Here is a 16798-nt window from a genome sequence, read left to right as displayed (position 1 = left end):
AAACCTCAAATCCGACATCTCAAAATTATTGATCGAAATTACAGACATAAAAGAGTTCCGAAAAGAAATAAAAACACTACTGTTCAAAAAATATCTCCCATCAATCTAAACCGCCATCTAATGAGTTCCCAATCAATTCCTTTGGGAATAGAATCTCTTTATCCAACCCAAACTAAACACCCCTACTGTCCATATCATCAACATTAATTAACCAACATCATGCAATCATCAAAACAATAAATACACCTCCGCTTATAGGCATATGATGCTACTCTCCACCCGAAGAAACTTGACTCAGCTCATGTAACATCTTTTGTAATCTAGAATATATTGTAATTCTTTATTCTCCACCAGTTGTAAATTGACTCAGTTGCTATGTAACATCTCCTGTGATATTGAATGTACTGTAATTCTTCACTATTACCTGTAATTAACTCTTCTCCTGTAAAGTAATTCTACTGGAAATGCCCAGATATCTTCTTTATTGTAATCCATTGCTATGTTACATCTGCTGCGATATTGAATGTATTGTAACTCTTCACTGTTACTTGTAATCTACTCTTCTCCTGTAATGTAATTCTACTGGAAATGCCCAGATATCATATTTATTGTAATCCGCCTAGAACCGTAAGGCACAGGCGGAATAGAAATCTCTAATGTAATGTAATGTAATGTAAATCTTTCTGTCTACTTATCTAGGGACAGGCAACTGGCATTTTATATATCTATACAACATCCTCCAAAAGTAAAATCAGTATTTGAAATTAAGCTTTCAACAATGGTTTCTCTTTAATAAAGTCTTCTAACTGGACTGGATCATAAAACACATATTTATCACTACCAAACGAGATAAGGCATTTGCATGGAAATTTCAAAAAGAAAGTAGCTCCAACTGCCAAAACTTTAGGCTTTAGCTGAAGGAACTGTTTTCTTTTAAACTGAGTTTGTCTAGATACATCCGTAAACATTATCACCCGTTGACCGCAAAACATCTCTTGTTTTTTCAAAGGCTTTGTAATTTTTGACAGAGTGAAAAAATCGATCTACTTGTACCCATTCTACTTCAATCCTATCTCCCCTCAGCCATCTCTTTTCCAAGCTGAAGAGCCCTAACCGTTTTAGTCTTTCCTCATATGAGACGAGGTCCATCCCCTTTATTATCTCAGTTGCTCTTCTTTCAACCTTTTCTAGCGCCACTATATCTTTCTTGAGATAAGGAGACCAGAATTGAACGCAATACTCCAGATGAGATTGCAAAATGGAGCGATACAGGGGCATTATAACATACATAGTCTTGTTAACCATCCTTTTTTTAAAATAATTCCTAGCATCCTGTTTGCTTTTTTGGCCGCCACCGCACATTGGATGGAAGGTTTCATCGTACTGTCTACGATGACACCCAGATCCTTTTCTTGGGCGCTAACCCCCAAGGTGGACCCTAGCATCTGGCAACTGTGATTCTGGTTATTCTTCTCAATGTGAATCACTTTGCATTTGTCCACGTTAAATTTCATCTGCCACTTGGACGCCCAGTCTTCCAATTTTCTACAGTCTGCCTGCAATTTTTCACAATCTGCAGTCAGTGTGGCGGCTCTTGTGCTCTTATGGCTGCCACAGATTAGTTCTTGGCTTACTGCAGGATCTGCACAGAATTCCTCCCCTGGCCAGAATTATGTACTTGCTGCACACAATTCTGCACATGAAAAAGATCAGCTGCAAAGCAGTAGCAGATGGCATCATTTCCCTACCCACTCCCATGCCTGAAAATAGCCTGATAGCTCAAAACTACATTGTAAACTTGATTTTGTGCTGTGGAACTGGGAATATTGTATATTCCTGGCCATAGTAATGATAAGACTGTGGGGTCCCATTTCAGACCCATGCATCAATATAAAAGAGCCCCCCAAACAAATAGATGTTAGTATAAGCACTTATCTTGCACCCAACGGTGGCCTGTTAGTTTCACTCAATGGCTTCCTCAGGGGATATATTTAAAGTGCTGCATAGGGTACCAAATATCCCCTATGGGGATGACTATAGTATCTAAGAATTGACGATAATCCAGCTTTTTTTCTTTTATGCTCTCTTAGGTACTCTAGTCTTAATTACATGTGAACCGAGTCGAGTTCTGTTGGGAGATGACCCGGTATATAAATTGAAGACTAGATTAGATTAGATTATACTTTACAATTGTGTGGATGAGGTTCTTGCAAAGTTTCTGTTCAAATCCTAGCTCAAGAATAGTTACATTTATGTACAATAGCCATTTCCCTGCCCCCAATGTGAGTCATGACCCCGAAACAGGGTCACAAAACCTGCATTTGGTTTGTGACCTGGGTGAAAGCTCCATAGGACATCACCTGGGGCTTACGTTCTTTCTGTGGCTGTGCAAATATGAATCAGCTGCAGAAAGATTGCTGAATGCTGGAAACTCAGCAAATGTCTGATTAAGACACTGGAAGGAAGTGGGCACAAATTTTTGAAATAGTCCGAGCTGCATGATGCTCCTCATGTTACTGAAGGAACTTGGTGAAGTTGTGGTGGCTTCCCTAACTGACCTTTCCAATACTTCTCGAGAATCAGAGAACTGGAGAAGGGTGGACGTGGTTCTGCTCCATAAAAACAAAAGGAAGAGGTTGAAAAGAACAGGCTGATTCTGTGCTAAGTTAGTTAATGGAAATAGAGAAGTTTCTGGAATCCAGTGGATTACAGAACTCAAGGCAGTATGGTTACCAGAGAGTTGGATTGAGGGAGAGCACTAGATGTGATGTACTTGGATTTTAGCAAAACCTTTGACATGGTTCTGCACAGATGAATAATAAATGTGGGCCTACTGGGACAGATAGGGAAAATACTTAAGAGAATACTAATTACTATTCAATGTATTGTAAACCGCTTTGATATCCATGGAGAAAAGGCGGTTTATTAAATAAAAACAACCTTAACCATAATAAAGCCGAAAGATCTTCAGGTTTTTTTCCCCCAGTCTCTCTTCATGCCAAACTGGAGCAAAATAATTCTGATTACTGGTGACCAAGTTTTTATATTGATCTGATCCAGAACCACTTTGATAAAGCTGAAACCAAAACTAAATCAAACCAAGACATTAAAGATTTGATGATCTAATGATAATGGGCCTAATAAGTAAACAGCAACTTAAGGATCCTATTTAAGAATGGTTTTATTCCATTTTATGAGTATTTGAAAATGCTTAGGAAACAGGGCCCTCGCAGTCGGGTTGCAGTCCAATACAGAAGGGAAACCGAAGAATAAGCTGCACAGAGCAGCAGTTACTAACCTAAAAGGTGATAGTGTAACTCTAGCTGGATGAGGGACTGGGAGTGAGTGCTCGGCTCACCAGTTCACAAGTGGAACCTGTAATCTTTTATGTCTTGTGTTTCTATATTTTTTATTCTAATTTGGGCTCCTGGGTTCAGTCCTCAAAGAGGCATAATTATGAAAACAGCCAGGTGGTTGCATAAAAAGTTTATTTAGTGTAGAAATAAACTTAATATTACAAAGATACAATGCTTAGAGAGATGTGCCACAGAACTCCTTCTTTGCTTTTGGTGACTGAGAGACAAAGGACAATTTGCATGAATGGCTGTCCTGTGTGTCAGTATGAATAAGTGAGATGTGAAGGTGTGAAGGGGCTGAAGGAGGGAGAGAAGGGGGGGGGGGGGGGGCTGAGAGAGATGAGGAAGATCAAGGTGCTGCAGCCTGTCTTTATATATCTGAGTTTGTTCTAAAAATACTGTATATACTCAAATATAAGTTGATCCGAATATAAGTCGAGACCCCCCCATTTCCCCCCAAAAAGGAGGAAAAATGGTTGACTCGAATATAAGTCAGACGGATTAATATTCATGTGCCCTGCCAAGATCTGCACTCAGCCCCTTTCTCTCCATCCCCTATCAAGCTATGCACACAGCCCCCTCCCTGCCAGGCACTGTACCCAGCCCCCTTCCCTCCCTCCCATTTCAGACTCTGCACCCAGCCCCCTTCGTTCCCTCCCTCCCTTGTCAGGCTCTGCATCCATCCCCCTTCCTTCCCTCCCTTCCCTGTCAGGCTCTGTACCCAGCCCCCTTCCCACCCTACCTCTCAGGCTCTGCACCCAGCTCCCTTCCCTTCCTCTCTCTCTGCGCCCTGCCCCCCCTCCCTGCCCTGTCCGTCGTACTTCCTCTGCCAATCCCTGGTGGTCCAGAGGTGCAGCAGGCAAGAGCAAGCTTTCCGTGCTCCTGCCCTGCTGCTAACCCGGTCAGTTGTTGCCGTGGCCGCCGCGAGTTCTGGTTTCTTCAGTTGCTGAGTGGCACCCAGCAGGAGAGCGCTTTGGCGCTGCTGTTCAGCACTGAGCAGCTTCCTAACTGGCTATCGAGCTATCTGGGCAGGCAGATGGGGGCGTTTCTCCGATCGCCCCATCTGCATATTGGGGTTCCGAGAATTCATCGGATCTGCCCAGATCGGGCCCGATCGGGCAGGTTTGTGAATCTAGCCCTATAAGTCAAACTTTTTTGCTGAAAAATGCATGTGAAAAATCAGACTCATATCACAGTCAGCGCAACACAACAACCCGTGCTAGAATGCCATTCTGTGCATAAACGTTTTGAAATACTGATATTTATGTACAGAATAGCATTCCAGAAAACATGCAGACATATGTGCATGCAGCTCCAAGAGACAACACAATTTTTTGTGCTCAGGCTGTGCATGCATGCGGTTCTCAAGAGCCCTGCACTGCTCTTTGTTTCAGCACACCTCCCTCTCAGTTCTGTCCCTGTTTGTATGCTCACAGGAAAGAGAAGAAACAAAGTATAAAAGCTGCGTTAGCTCAACCTTTTGGTTTTCTGCACATGTCTCTGCATCTGTGCTGTATGTGCACCAGTGTCTCCATAAGACTCTGCACATGGTTTGAGCACAAAACCTGTTTATTAAGCTAAGGTACCCACAAAATTATACACTAAAGCCAAGCAGACTGTTGCCCCAAGCCATTGCAGTGTTCTGCCTCAGGGCAGCTGGTGACCCTTGTATCTTTTGAAACTGCTAGTAATAACTTACCAGTAATTCCATTTGTCTCCAGTAGATCACAGTACCATAGCCTGTTCACTGGATCACACCCTTCCCGTATAGATAACAAAACATATCTTCCATCATCAGACACCTGTAAGAGAAGAGTACAGATAAGTAGTTTAAGTACAGATTAACCGTTCACCTTAACTGTATCCATGACATCTTGTTTGTCTGTCTTGGCTGTTTAGGTTGTAAGCTCTATCGAGCAGGGACTGTCTTCTTTGCGACTCTGTACAGCGCTGCATACGTCTGGTAGTGCTACAGAAATAATAATAATAGAAGTGTGAAAAGTTTCAGCCTCTGATAACCGGAGCTGGCATTGTGACATCATAATGCCTCATTCTGCCAATAAGGGCCAACCTCATCAGTGATGTCACAATGGCTTGACTGTCCTGTTCTCCCCTCTGCCCTCCAACCCAGCCAGTTGATTAACCCTTCCCCTTAACTGTATCCATGACTTCTTGTTTGTCTGTCTTGTCTGTTTAGATTGTAAGCTCTATCGAGCAGGGACTGTCTTCTTTGTGACTCTGTACAGTGCTGTGTTTTTGGCTCATCATCATGAGCATCAAGGATGTCTGCTGTCTATGATTCTGAAGCTCAGAGAACAAACATCGGTGTCAAAACTGGCACACTGATATTGACGCCTCGCTCAATGTCAGCTTCATCACCTCTGCCTCCATCTGGGTTGTCTTCTAAAAAAGACTAAGAAGCACAAGCATGTTTCCCCAACCAGAAGGGCTTTGGAGTCTTCTCAGACATCAACTGCATCGATATCCAGAGATCCTCTCTTCCCTGCAAGTGATGTTACTGCAGAGGTGTGCCTCGTCACTGAGGTCACCAACACCTAAACACCCCATGATACCTACTGTACAGGTCTATCTGATCAATCGTTTACGGAACTACTTGTAACTCTGTTTAATTAATGTGAACCGCCTAGAACTCATCTGGGTATGGCGGTATACAAAAATAAAGTTATTATTATTATTATTATTATTAGGTTCTTATATCCCGCCATACCCAAAGAGTTCTAGGCGGTTTACATCCATTACATTAGGATCCGGTCTGAACCCGGATTTACAAAAATTTTGTCGGAATTGCAGGTAGCGCGGAAGGAGGCACAGGTTTATCATAGTTGGGTTAGAGGATAAAATGGAGGGAGTGGGAAACCAGAAGAGGGGGGGGGAGAGGGAGGTGGGGGTGGGGGGGGGTTGGAGTGTATGCGGGGAGTAAGGACTAAGGGTCTTGTTCGCTATAGAAATAATTAATTAATAGTAGTAGTAGTAGTGCATTCTCCAAATATACTTTTTGCCCTTACAATTTAATGCTTCAGGTAGATATCCCAGCAGCACTTTAGGAGTGATCATCTTCACTTTCACCCCACAAAATATCATGACAATTTTAATGACAATAAAAGGATAACACATGCAATCAAACAAAATAGCTTGACGAAAATAATTAGCAATCAAATTCGTAACACCATGAACAAACAATGCACTAAAACCTGACTAAATTAAAATAACCCATTGAGGGCATTTTAGATGTGAAAACAATTCATGCTTGGTCTGATGCTTAAGAACGGTTACAAGCCACCCAACTTTCTACCTTAACTGGAGTCAGCATTTTGTTGATGAACAAAAGTCCTCTATTAATCTGCCATGTCTCATTGAAAACAGGACACGTGAACAAGGTCACGCTACATTAGAGAAAACAAGCCAGACACTAACAGCATGATTAAATGTCCAGATACAAAAACAGCACACCCAGAGGCAGGTCAAAGACCTCACACATACTGTACACTGAAGCGAACATAAAAAAGACTTGACAACAGCTAGCGATCCCCATTCCTGGTGTTTTATCCTCCCACCCTCTTCCCTTTAATTCATTTGTTTTTAATGATGTAATTATTCACTTTCCCCTCAAGCTCATGTTCGTATTTGTAATTTGTCTATTTAATATTCAAATTTCCCCCCCCTACAAAAATTTATTTTAAACTTTCATTTTTAGCACGTCGATGGTCGGTATATTAAAATTAACTAAACTTGAAACTAGACACACACAAAAAAAGGAGGGCTGTTCTCACTGAATGCAAGCACTATTTAATACTAAAAACAAAACAATTATAAATATTTTAATATACAGTAATGTGAATCCTCATTGTGAAGTAGTACGCTATGAGAAGCAACACACCCGAAGAGAAAAAAGTTCCAGTGCTTTACTAGGTCCAAGATAAGCAAGCGTGAGACTCTCTTTCACTATACTGGCCACACACCACCATAGGATTTCACTCGTGTGCAAGTGCAAAAAATAATACAGTACCCCCTCCGAATCCGCAGTTTCAGTACCCGCAGATTCGGTTATTCAAGATTTTTTTTTTTTTTTTTTTTTTTTTTTCATCTTTATTCCTTTTTATTTCTTTCAACAAGTGTACAATATTATTACAAGTAATTCACATCACTCACTTGACATTCTTAAGCAATATTATTACACATGTTTTAATTCCCTCCACCCACCTCCCATCCCCTCCCCTATCAACAAAATATTTTATCCAAACATATACATATTTAGACTCTCCCTCCCCCCCATTTTTACAAATTATCCCCTAAGGAAAAAGAATAACCCTTAATCATTACAATATTCAATTAATGGCCTCCACACCTCCTTAAACCTTTTAAAATATCCCCTCTGTACGGCAAGAAATCTTTCCATCTTATATAAATGACAAACTGAGTTCCACCAAAAACTACAATTCAATCTAGAACAGTCTTTCCAATTAGTCGTTATTTGTTGAATTCCCACTCCAGTAAGAATCATCAATAATTTGTTGTTTGCTGCAGATATTTGACTTTTGGCCCTCATACACATTCCAAAAATCACTGTGTCGTAGGATAATGCTACATGATTTTCCATCAATATATTAACTTGATCCCATATTGATATCCAAAATGCCTGAATACATGGACAATAAAATAAAAGATGGTCTAAAGTTCCAATTTCAATTTTACAATGCCAGCATCTATTAGACTTAGAGCAATCTAATTTTTGTAATCTAGTAGGGGTCCAGAATGCTCTATGCAACAAAAAGAACCATGTTTGCCTAATAGATGCCGACATCGTACCTTTAATTCTCCAAGACCAAATACGTGGCCATTGAGATGCATTAATCTGATGCTTAATCTCAATGCTCCAAATATCTCTTAATCCATTTTTTGGTTTCTTATTCAAATAATTAGATATCATTTTATACCACTTTGCGGCCTGGTGTCCCAGAAAATCTGCCTGGAAACATAAGAATTCTAAGCTGTAATGATCATTTAAAGATTTCCATTCAGGGAACCCCACCTGAATAGCCTGCTTCAATTGCAACCACTTATAACTTTGTTTTTTATTCAGACCATATTTATGTTGCAATTGTGAAAAATCAAGCAGCTTACCATTATCAATTACTTCCGTTAAGGATCTTATACCTGCTTTAATCCAATCCTTCCAGACAATCTTAAACCCGCCTATTTGTATCTTGGAGTTTACCCAAATAGTCTGCTGTTTCGATTTTAAAATAGAATCACTAGTTAATTTATCTACAAATCTTAATGTTTTCCAAGTATCCATTAATACTCTATTGTCTTTACGTATTCTAGGCACTTTTATACCAAGCAGAAGATCAAGCCTAAGTGGAAAAATAAGTGATCTCTCCACCCTTAACCACTCTGGTAATTGTTCCAAAAGCTCTGGGAGGACCCAATACATACCTTGGCGCATGATATAGGCCTGATGATACCTATAAAAATTGGGAAAATTTACCCCACCCTCCTCAATTGGTCTTTGCAAAGACACTAGAGCCACTCTTGCAATTTTACCCAGCCAAATAAATTTAACCAGAATACTATTTAATTTTTTATAAAAAGACCCCTGAAAAAACACTGGTATCATTCCCAATTGATAGCAAACTACAGGCAAAATCATCATTTTAACAGTTTGAACTCTTCCCCACCATGACAAATGTAAAGGATTCCATTGCTCACATAACTCTGTTACTTTTTGTAATAAAAATTTTTCGTTTATTCTCATTGTCTCTTCAAGTGTTTTATTCAACCAAATACCTAAGTATTTTATACCATCCTCTTTCCAAATAAAAGGGAAAGAATCAAGTATACCTTTTGTACAATGCACATTTAAAGGTAAAATTTCTGATTTATTCCAATTTATTTTGTATCCTGAGAATTTTCCAAATGTATCTATTATCTCCAGTAGACATGGAATTGTTGTTTCCGGATTCCTCAAATGAAGCAATATATCATCTGCATAAGCGGATACTTTATATTCCACTCCAGCACATGGAATACCCTCTATGTCCTTTGCCTGTTGAATAGCTAACAACAAGGGTTCAAGAACTATATCAAAGAGCAAAGGAGATAATGGACAACCCTGTCTAACTCCCCTCTGCAATTTAAAAGCATCTGAAAAATTATTATTTATGTATAAACGAGCAGTTGGGGAGCTATACAGTGCTTGAATCATTTGTATAAATCCGGATCCAATACCAAACCATTCCATAGCTTGATACATGAAATTCCATTCTACACGATCAAAAGCCTTCTCAGCATCTAGTGATACTGAAAAAGCCGGATCATTAATTTGTCTTGTTAAATAATACATCTGAAATGCCAGTCTAGTATTATTTGAAGAGTGTCTTTGAGCAACAAATCCAGTTTGATTTATTCCTATTATATGCGGAAGAGCTTTAGCCAATCTTAATGCTAAAATCTTAGCTAATATTTTACCATCTACATTTATTAAAGATATAGGCCTGTAATTTGACATTAATGTTGGATCTTTATTTGGCTTTGGCAAAACAATAGTTAAAGATTCTGCCATAGTGCCTGATATACAACCTTTATTCAGTTGGTCCTGATATAGTTTTAATAAATATGGTAAAAGGGAAATTTGAAATTCTTTATAAAACTCCACTGTAAATCCATCTCCACCTGGAGCGGTCCCAACTCTAAGGGATTTCAATGCCATTTGTAACTCTTTTAATGATATAGGTTTATCTAAACTTCCTTTTATATGATCAGGAACCTTAGGTCCTTTAACTAAACTCAAAAAATCCAACCCATCTTTCTCTTTATCTAAATAAGACTCAGAAGAATACAGTGACTTATAATATTTTAAAAATTGTTTTAATATATTTCCAATTTGAGAATGAGAATGTCCTAATTCATCCTTAATTATGCTTATTTTCTCCTTTCTTTTCTTTGCTTTTAAATAATTTGCCAATAATCTTCCAGCCTTATTTGCACTACCATAATACATCGTTTGCTGAGCAAAAATATCTTTCCTTACTAATCCAGAGGAAATTTCATTATATTCACATTTTTTTTTTAACAATAATTGAAATGTCTCTTGTTCCCATTTATTAACCAATTTTAATTCCAAATTTTTAATTTCTTTTTCCAAATTTGCAAATTGCTTTCTTATCTGTTTCTTTTTATACGCAGAATATGATATAATTTGTCCTCTCATAGTTGCTTTGAAAGCATCCCATAATATTCCAATCGACATTTCCTCTAGGTCATTAAGTCTGAAATATTCATTCATTTTTATCTGAAATTCAGTGCAAAATTTAGAATCAGCAAGCAAAGTATTATCAAACCTCCATACAGGTTTGGAATTATCTTGATCTAATAAGTTAACTTCTATCCACACACCACCATGATCAGATATTACTATTGGTTCTATGTCAGCTTTTACAACTTGCTGTACAATCTGATCTGAAACAAATATATAATCAATTCTTGAAAACGATTGATGAACATGTGAACAAAATGTAAATTCCCGATCATTAAAATGAAGAATACGCCATATATCTTTCAAATTACATGCTTGTATCAAATTTTCTAATCCCATTGATTTCATAATTCTACTAGGCTTTTTATCCATTATTGGATCTATAACAGCATTGAAATCCCCAGCCACCACTAAATTAGTAGTAGCCAGTGGTAAAACTAATTGTTGTAGAGATTTAAAGAATTCACTTTGATTCGAATTAGGTGCATATATATTTAGTAACGCCATTGTATTACTGCCCATGCTCATGTCAACAAGTACCCACCTTCCTTGAGGATCTGCCTTTACCATATTAAATGTTGCTGAACATTTTTTATTAATCAATATTGCTACTCCTGCCTTCTTTTTTACCGCTGGTGCAAATAAACATTGTTTTATCCACTTATCTGTCAGCTTCATAGACTCTGTTCCAGACAAATGTGTCTCTTGCAAGAAACATATATCTATATTTTGTTGTTTAATATATTCCAATACCTTTTTCCTTTTTATAGGGTGATTAAGGCCATTTACATTCAAAGAAAAAATTTTAAAACCCATTTTACAAATAAAATATAAAATACATATATAATCCACTCAAACATAAAATATACATTTTTTCTTTTTCCTTAAACCAATATATGAGTCTCCCTCCCTCCCCTCTTTCCCCATCCCCCCTATTCCCATCCCCCACCCTCCCCTCCCCTAACACAAATGCAAACTTCGAAACGCACATATTACTGAGCAAAAATAAACTCCCCACAGGCAATAACATACTCATTTTTCTTTCTCTAATCTTTCAAACAACCAACACTAAATTATCCTGCAGTCAATCCATTCTTCAATACCCTAAATACCTATATTTACTATAATTCTTTATTATATACTTCCCCTCTCATTCAAATTTCCAAACATTCTTCCATCCTATACCTCTAATATATTTATAAAAGTATATACCCAATATTTCGGAAACCATTTCTTACAATATATACCCCCCCAAGATTAATATTATTATTTTATTCTTTTTTTTTTTTTTTTAACCTAAGTTTCTCACAACTTCAATGGAACATACATCACTCCATCCTATAATATTCATTTTTTTTTTTTTTTTAACCTTACATCAAAAGAAGGATCAAACATTTCAACCAAGCAGACCTCATATTTTTTAAAACTCTCATTAATTTTCATTGCATCTTCAATCTATTACAGTCTATTCTCCATTCTGCACAACTGTAACACTTGTACATCTTCATCCTGCTGTTTCAGTCTCTTATTCCATCTTCTTGCAGATTGCTATTTCATCTTTCTCCAATAAAGTATTTTTGCAACATCATCCTTATATCTCAGTCAATTTCAGATGCAAATTGTAAATCTAAATAATGCTCAAGTCATTTCCATCAGTCCATCTTCACATCTTCTTCTCTTTACATCAATAGTCTTTTGTATTTTTCATCTTATTATATTCTAAGTTCCCACATTTCTCCAATGCAGCATTTATGTGTCCTCATATTATCTCAGTCACGCTCAAATGCAAATTATAAATTCACATTAAGAAACCATCCAAATCTTATAATTGTTCCTCATATTTTCTTCACTTCCTATATGCTCCATCCCTCTTCTTACCTTGTCAAAATCTTCTTTTCTTCTTTTCTTATTGTCTCTTTAAAATTTTTCATTTCTTTTCTTTAAATCTTGTTTGAAATGTTGATCCCCCTTAAACCTAACTGCAACAATTTTCTAGAAAATATTTTCTCCTTTTCTATTTTTTTTCCACTTTTTCCTTCTTTATAAAATATCTTTCAATTTTCACTCAAAAATATAAACCAAAAATAATCTAAGTATATTATTTATTACATTTTCTAAATAATTTCATGAAACCATAGGCAAATTATATTGATCTAGAAATTCCTGTAATTTGCCTGCTTCTTCAAAATTATAATTTTTATTCTCATAAGTTACCCTCATAATAGCAGGGTATATCAATCCATATCTTGCTCCCATTGCTCTCAGTTTAGGTCTTAAATCCAAAAGCTGTTTTCTTTTGTAGGCTGTAGCTTTTGCAAAGTCAGGTACTATAAAGATCTTAGAATCCTGGCATTTAAGATCCTTGTTTGTTTTAGCCAGCTTTATAATCTCTACCACCTGCTGATGTCTTAGCAGCTTAAAGATTATTGGACGGGGACCCTTCTGACTATTTGATCTTTTCATCGGTATCCGATGTGCTCTTTCTATCTCCAAAGGAAAAGAACTTTTAAATGGCAAGATCTTTGGGATAAAATTAGTCACAAATTGAATAGGATCATTCTGCTCAATCCCCTCAGGTATCCCAATCAGACGCAAATTATTCCTTCTTTCACGATTTGATAAGTCTTCAAAATCCTTTTTCAACGCCTCTATTTCTCTGTGATCTTTTTTACACACCAGCATCTCTGCCTCAGATTTCTCAGCATGCTTTTCTAACTGCTCAATTTTGAAGTCAACTGCCTGCATTCTATTTGTCAGACTCTCTATTTCCTTCTTCACATCTTTTATATTTTTAGCGTTATCACTTACTATTTCTTTAATTTTCTGAAGTTCATTCATCAAATCACTGTTATCAATTTCTTCCTGAGGCAAAGGGACCGCTGTCGGGGATACCGAATCAATTTTTGTTCTTTTTTTACTTCCTGCTCCTGAATTCACCGGATTACTTTTACTAGTTTTACCCGAAGCCATTTCTTACTTCAATTCTCTCTTTTCCTTCACTTTTCTTTAATTTTAACTGCCAAAATCTTAATAAAATTTGCCTGTCACAACAGAGCTAATCCTCTACCCAGCCATCTTCGTGCGCTGCAAAGTTCTAGAATCATCGATTTTTTTTTTTTTTTTTTTTAAGAAACGCTGCATCCTGAACCTTCCCCAGACCTTACCTGATGGTCTAACGGTCAAGTGATGCAGGATCAATCATCCTACGCTCCTTACCCTGCAGAGCCGACATCAAAATGGGTGTTTCGACACTACAATGGGAACTCATGGCAGCCATTTTGATGACGGCTCTGCACGGGGCAGGGGTGTATGACGATCGATCCTGCCCCGTATCGCCGCTAGACGACCAGATAAGGTCTGGGGAAGGTCCGGGACACAGGAGGGAGGCGGGGGTGGGTCAGAGCCGTCCTTGAAAGTTATCCACGATATTTTAATATTCGCGGGCCGGCTCTGCCCCGTGAATATTGAGGGTCTGCTGTACTGTGGAGTAAGTGAATCAATTAATAGTCAACAATAACAAATTGCATTCATGAGGAGAGCCTCCAAGAAATATCAGCCAAAATTCTGGAAAACGCAAAATAATTGTTAAAAAGAGCGCTAGACTTAGCTTAGTAAAAAAGTGCGTCCTCAATTCCATGAGGAAGACCAATGTTTTGAGTTCTAATTTATGGCTCCCTTAATATACAAGACGACACTTGTTTGACTCAGCTTGGTTTTAGGGAAAGAAAACCCCTTGAAGGCATTCGTTTATCTAAAATGGACACGTAGTAGTTGAAACGCTGCTGTTCTGCTTAGAGACTTTTGTTTCCGGCTGAGGGGGGAAATGCAGGAGAGAACGCAACTGTATAAAAAGACAGAGAATGAGAATGCCACTCGACGCAAAGTCAACGTGAGCGCCATAAAAAAAAAATCCATTACTTGCTTTCCCCCCAAAACACTGGTCTTCTTTTCCTGTAACCACAACATATTCTGTTTGTTCCCTGTTACATGTGAGCATGGGAAACTTGAGCTTACACCTACGATATTGAGAACCGCCAAGAAGTTTTGTTTTAGAGCTTAAGAACATAACCATTGCCATACTGAAACAGACCGAAGGGATATCAAGCCCAGCGTTCTTTTTCCAACAGTAGCAAATCGAGGTAAAAGTACCTGGAAAGATCTCAAACAAAACAGATTTTATGCTGCTCATCCTAGATAAGCAGTAGATTTCCCCAAATCCACCTAAATAATGGCTTGTGAACTTTTCTTTTAGGAAATTTACCAAATCTTTTTTTAAATCTTGCTAAGCTAACTGCTGTTACCACATTGCCTGGCAACAAATTCCAGAGTTTAATTATTGAATGAAGAAATAGTTTATCCATTTTATTTTGAATTAACTCATTATTAGCTTCATTGAATGCCCCCTAGTCCATGTATTTCTCAAGAGAGTAAACAAGCAATTCGTGTCTACCTGTTCCACTCTGACCCCGAAGCTCTAAAGTTGCTGTTAAAATCCTGTAAGCCATGTAACGGCAATAAAGTTTCAGATTTCTAAACCACAAGCAATGATCCAAAAACTCTGCATGCAGTTTACAATGACATGCACAATACACAGAACACTCGAAACAGTAGCAGCACGGATGACAGAATACAAACTAAAACTTAACTCTGATAAAACAAACTTCATCCTCCTAGAAAACAGCAAAACTCCTACCTTAACAAACCTAGTAATAAACTCGATCTCATACCCCATTCAACCCACGCTAAAACTTCTTGGAGTACTGATTGACAGAGGATGTACCATGCAACCACAAATTAACAAAATAATAAAAGCATCATTCGCAACTATGAGAAACCTAAGACAAATTCAAAAATTCTTCGACAGGAAACAATTCTAACTTTTGGTACAATCTCTTATCCTTGGACAAATAGACTACTGCAACAAATTATACCTCCCCTGCACAGCAGCCATGATAAAGCAACTACAAACAATACAAAATACAGCCCTAAGACTCATCTACTCATTGACAAAATATGACCACATCACAGAAGCATACCATGACTCTCACTGGCTCCCAATACAAGCAAGAGTACACTTCAAATTCTACTGCCTACTATTCAAAACTATTAACGGAGAAAGCCCAACCTACTGGAACAACCGACTAATTTAAGCCACCTCAACCAGACACAGAAGAACCCACTCACTATTCACACACCCACCATCCAAAAATGTCAAACGAAGAAAACTATATGACAACCTAATGGCCACCAGAGCAGCAAAACTAGACAGACAAATCATCAATCTGCTGTCTTCGACCACAGACTACAAAACCTTCAAAAAAGAAACAAAAACTCTACTCTTCAAAAAATACATAAAACCTATCTAACACGATCAGTTCCTTCCCAAGCTCCACCTACCACACTGTCTACTCCTATCAAATTTAAAATGTTCTAATTACCCAACACGTATTACCTTAATTTCTCAACAATTCCTATGTAATCCACCTATATATCTTGTAACTTCATGACAATTCTTATGTAATCCGCCTTGAACCGCAAGGTAATGGCAGAATAGAAATCACTAATGTAATGTACAATAAAATTGGGGAGGGAGGGGATAAATCCATAAAAAATGAAGTCCTTGGAAATACGAGTACTATCTGATCAGTCACTGGAGAAAGTGATGCATGTGCAGAATAGTTCAGGGAGACATAAGTGTGCGCGTGAGCCAGGAATCCCCAACCGCTGAGTGGCAGGAGGCTGCTTTGGGGCTTCCCCTGCTACTCAGTTAGGGCTTCCCCAAACCGGCTTTGCGCATGTGTCAGTCACTCTCAGAGCGACTGATCGGACGGGACCTCCGTGCAAATAAGTTGTATGTGAACTTCTTGGAACATTAACCGCCAAAAATATCAGCCCACAGCGACCCAACACGGTCTTAACGACAGTGTTTTGAGCATCTAGCCCACTGGCTTTCTGAATATAGAGAACAGAGCATGCTATGAATTCACTGCATCCTATTTGCATATTCATTAAAAGGTTGTTGAAATGTTATGTTGTAAAGGTGCTAAGTGGATGTTAGTCTGCTTAGAACAGTAAGAGCTCCTTTTACAAAAGTGCGTTAGGGCCTTAATGCGTGGAATAGCGCGTGCTAAAATGCCGCATGCGCTAGCCGCTACCGCCTCCTCTT

General features: G+C 38.2%; 1 protein-coding gene across 2 annotated transcripts in view; it reads right to left on the bottom strand.

Annotated features, from left to right (window-relative positions):
* PREP (prolyl endopeptidase) overlaps window positions 1-16798 on the bottom strand; it is a 265867-nt gene that overhangs the window by 187825 nt on the left and 61244 nt on the right. For both annotated transcript variants that reach the window (XR_004538731.1, XM_033936788.1), the window contains exon 7: window positions 5056-5158. Coding sequence is in view for 1 of the 2 variants with exons in the window: in XM_033936788.1 (XP_033792679.1) it covers window positions 5056-5158 (103 nt within the window). In the remaining variant the exon portion in view is untranslated. The remainder of the gene's footprint in view (window positions 1-5055; window positions 5159-16798) is intronic.

The sequence above is a fragment of the Geotrypetes seraphini genome, chromosome 3, assembly GCF_902459505.1.
Source record: "Geotrypetes seraphini chromosome 3, aGeoSer1.1, whole genome shotgun sequence".
In the NCBI taxonomy this organism is placed as follows: Eukaryota; Metazoa; Chordata; class Amphibia; order Gymnophiona; family Dermophiidae; genus Geotrypetes; species Geotrypetes seraphini.
Note: the sequence above shows the minus strand (reverse complement) of the source record. Positions and strands in the feature narration are given on the sequence as shown.